The 2,847-nt window shown below is 38.3% G+C and overlaps 1 protein-coding gene across 1 annotated transcript; it reads right to left on the reverse strand.

Annotated features, from left to right (window-relative positions):
• Window positions 1-1,627: 1,627 nt before the first annotated feature.
• LOC126229543 (piggyBac transposable element-derived protein 4-like) lies at window positions 1,628-2,449 on the reverse strand. Its single transcript, XM_049942308.1, has one exon. The coding sequence runs from the start codon at window positions 2,447-2,449 to the stop codon at window positions 1,628-1,630; it is 822 nt and encodes a 273-aa protein (XP_049798265.1).
• Between the last annotated feature and the right edge of the window lie 398 nt (window positions 2,450-2,847).

Below are 2,847 nucleotides of genomic sequence, written 5' to 3' on the forward strand. Positions count from 1 at the left end.
ACCTTCCCATTGGCGATGAAACACAGAAATTGCATCGGAATTAAATATAAGAGACACAATGCCGACTTAAGTACAGGAAGACTGAGTCTTCCTTCTGTCTGTAATTTGAGCGTTTCCTGTGTCACCAGTTTTACATTCCGATGCACCTCTACAGCTTTACTGTATCCCTTGGTCCTTCCCATTGACGATGAAACACAGAAATTGCATCGGAATTAAATATAAGAGACACAATGCCGACATGAAAACAGGAAGACTGAGTCTGCCTACTCTCTATGTTTTGAGCGTTTCCTGTGTCCCCAGTTTTACATTCTGATGCAGCTCTGCAGTTTTACTGTATCCCTTGGACCTTCCCATTGGCGATGAAACACAGAAATTTCATCGGAAATAAATATAAGAAACACAATGCCGACTTAAGTATAGGAAGACTGAGTCTTCCAACTGTCTATGCTTTGAGCGTTTCCTGTGTCACCAGTTTTACATTCCGATGCACCTCTGCAGGTTTATTGTATCCCTTGGACCTTCCCATTGACGATGAAACACAGAAATTGCATCGGAATTAAATATAAGAGACACAATGCCGACTTACGTACAGGAAGACTGAGTCTTCCAACTCTCTACGATTTGAGCGTTTCCTGTGTCACCAGTTTTACATTCCGACGCACCTCTGCAGGTTTCCTGTATCCCTTGGACCTTCCCATTGACGATGAAACACAGAAATTGCATCGAAATTAACCCTTAAATGCATGATTTTTTATTTCAAGCTGTAAAAATTACCATGTTTAGTTTATAGTGCCTACATTTCGAAAAAAATATTGAAAAATTTTTTAAATTAAATTAACAAAGCACTATTGTTGAAAATCGCTTTGTAGCTGATCAGCTACATTTTGAGTTAACACCATACGAGCCACAATAAATGTGCTTATTTTGCTCCCTCAATTTTGACCAAATCTCTCGTAATTTAATTGTTGATTATGATTAAATACTTTGTATAGGAAGGGAAAAATCCTAAAATAATAAATAGGACATTAATGTTGTAAATGTTGAGCATTTATTGTATATTTTATACACTTTTTTATATGTACAATAAGGTATCTAGATCCAACAGGTTTGTACCCAAGCATGTGATAATCACTTTACATGAAAAGTTTGAAAACAGTTCTTTTGTTTGTGCAAACACAATGCAACTGCACATTTATTACACTGAACCCAGGAAAATCCCTTGCATCCTGGCATTTTGCACCTCTGTCTCACTTGCAAGTACGAAGGCAGGTGACCTACTTGATCCAGCCTTACATCTTGTGGAGGTACATGTGCTGTGGGCCCCTTTGTCTTCTTAGCTTGTATTTGGTTTTCGAGTTCATTACTTGGCCTTCCACGTTTTGCTGAAGTTTGACCTGAGCGACACAAACAGTGAGCAATTTCCATTCGAAATTCGGAGAGTTTCATAGTTCTCCTAATCCCTTTGGTTTCTGCTACTCTCCTATACAACAGCCAGGAATTGACTACTCCCATGTCCAGGAGATGGTAAAACAATCTTATATACCATTTTCGACTTTTCACTAGAATTTTATGTCGACCCATTATGCTGTCAAGAAGGTCAACACCTCCCATATGTTTATTGTAGAGCTTAATTATTTGTGGACAAGGTATTGTTATTCTTGACTTTGTTTTTTTTTTTGTCATACCTCCCTGCTTCATGAATAGGCTGCTGTCCAGCAAGTGTAGAAAGCAACATCACACTCTTGTTATCTTTCCACACTACATTTGATATGTCGACACCATCCACTGTTGCGACGCGCTCTACTGATGCACCTCGTGCCATTTTCTTCAGCTCAGCTTCTGAAGGGAGCTTGCAGTCTGGCACTCTGTTTCTTCTGACTGTCCCAAGTGAGTAAATTCCTTGTTTATGTAACCATACAAGCAGTGGCAGACTTGTGTAATAATTGTCACAGTACAGTTTGTGGTTCATATTTCTTGGTAGTATCCTACTGAGTCGAACTACAACATTTGCACTTGCTCCCAAGTCTTCCTCCCCAGTCACTCTTTTTTCTGGTTCATTTTCATCTCCAGTGAAAATCTCAAAATCGTAGGCATAACCAGATATGCCACTAATAACAAATAATTTGTATCGATATTTATGAGGCTTGTTTGGCATGTATTGTTTCAAATAACTTCTAGCCTTTGTTGAACATATCTGTTCATCAACAGAAACACACTCCTCAACAGGTATTGTTTGAAACCGAGATCTCATCAATTCTATTATGGGTCTTATCTTGAAGAGTCTATCATGACCTTTTTCACCCCTGGGTATCATTGCACTGTTGTCATTGAAGTGAAGAAACTTACGTATTTGCTCATACTGATTCACTGTCATTGTTGTCTTGATCAGATGAGTACCAGTAACTTCTCCCCAGTAATCCCTCGTATTAGGTACATGAACTATTGACATTACGAGACAGATGCCTATAATTTTTTTTATGTCATCACAGGATAAATCTATTGGTCTATCAGGATTACACTGCACACTGTATCTATGAGACTCTTCGACAATTAGATCAAACAATTTAGATGGAAATATATGTTTGAAGAATTGGTATGGAGTATTTAAGTTTATTACTTCTTCTGGTAACGAAGTATTGCCATGAAATTATGACTGCAGTTCGGGAATAATCAACTGTTTATCTTTCCAAACCACACTCCTGCTGTTTTTGGTAACATTTTTGCTGCTGCATGGCAGTTTCAGAGCATTATCAGACAACTGTGACGTCGATTCCTTCATTATAACATCAGATTGTCTTGTTCCAGAAACATCTTCAGTCCTAATTACTGGTACTTCACTTTCTTCGT

This window comes from Schistocerca nitens, unplaced genomic scaffold, assembly GCF_023898315.1.
Source record: "Schistocerca nitens isolate TAMUIC-IGC-003100 unplaced genomic scaffold, iqSchNite1.1 HiC_scaffold_373, whole genome shotgun sequence".
Lineage (NCBI taxonomy): Eukaryota > Metazoa > Arthropoda > Insecta > Orthoptera > Acrididae > Schistocerca > Schistocerca nitens.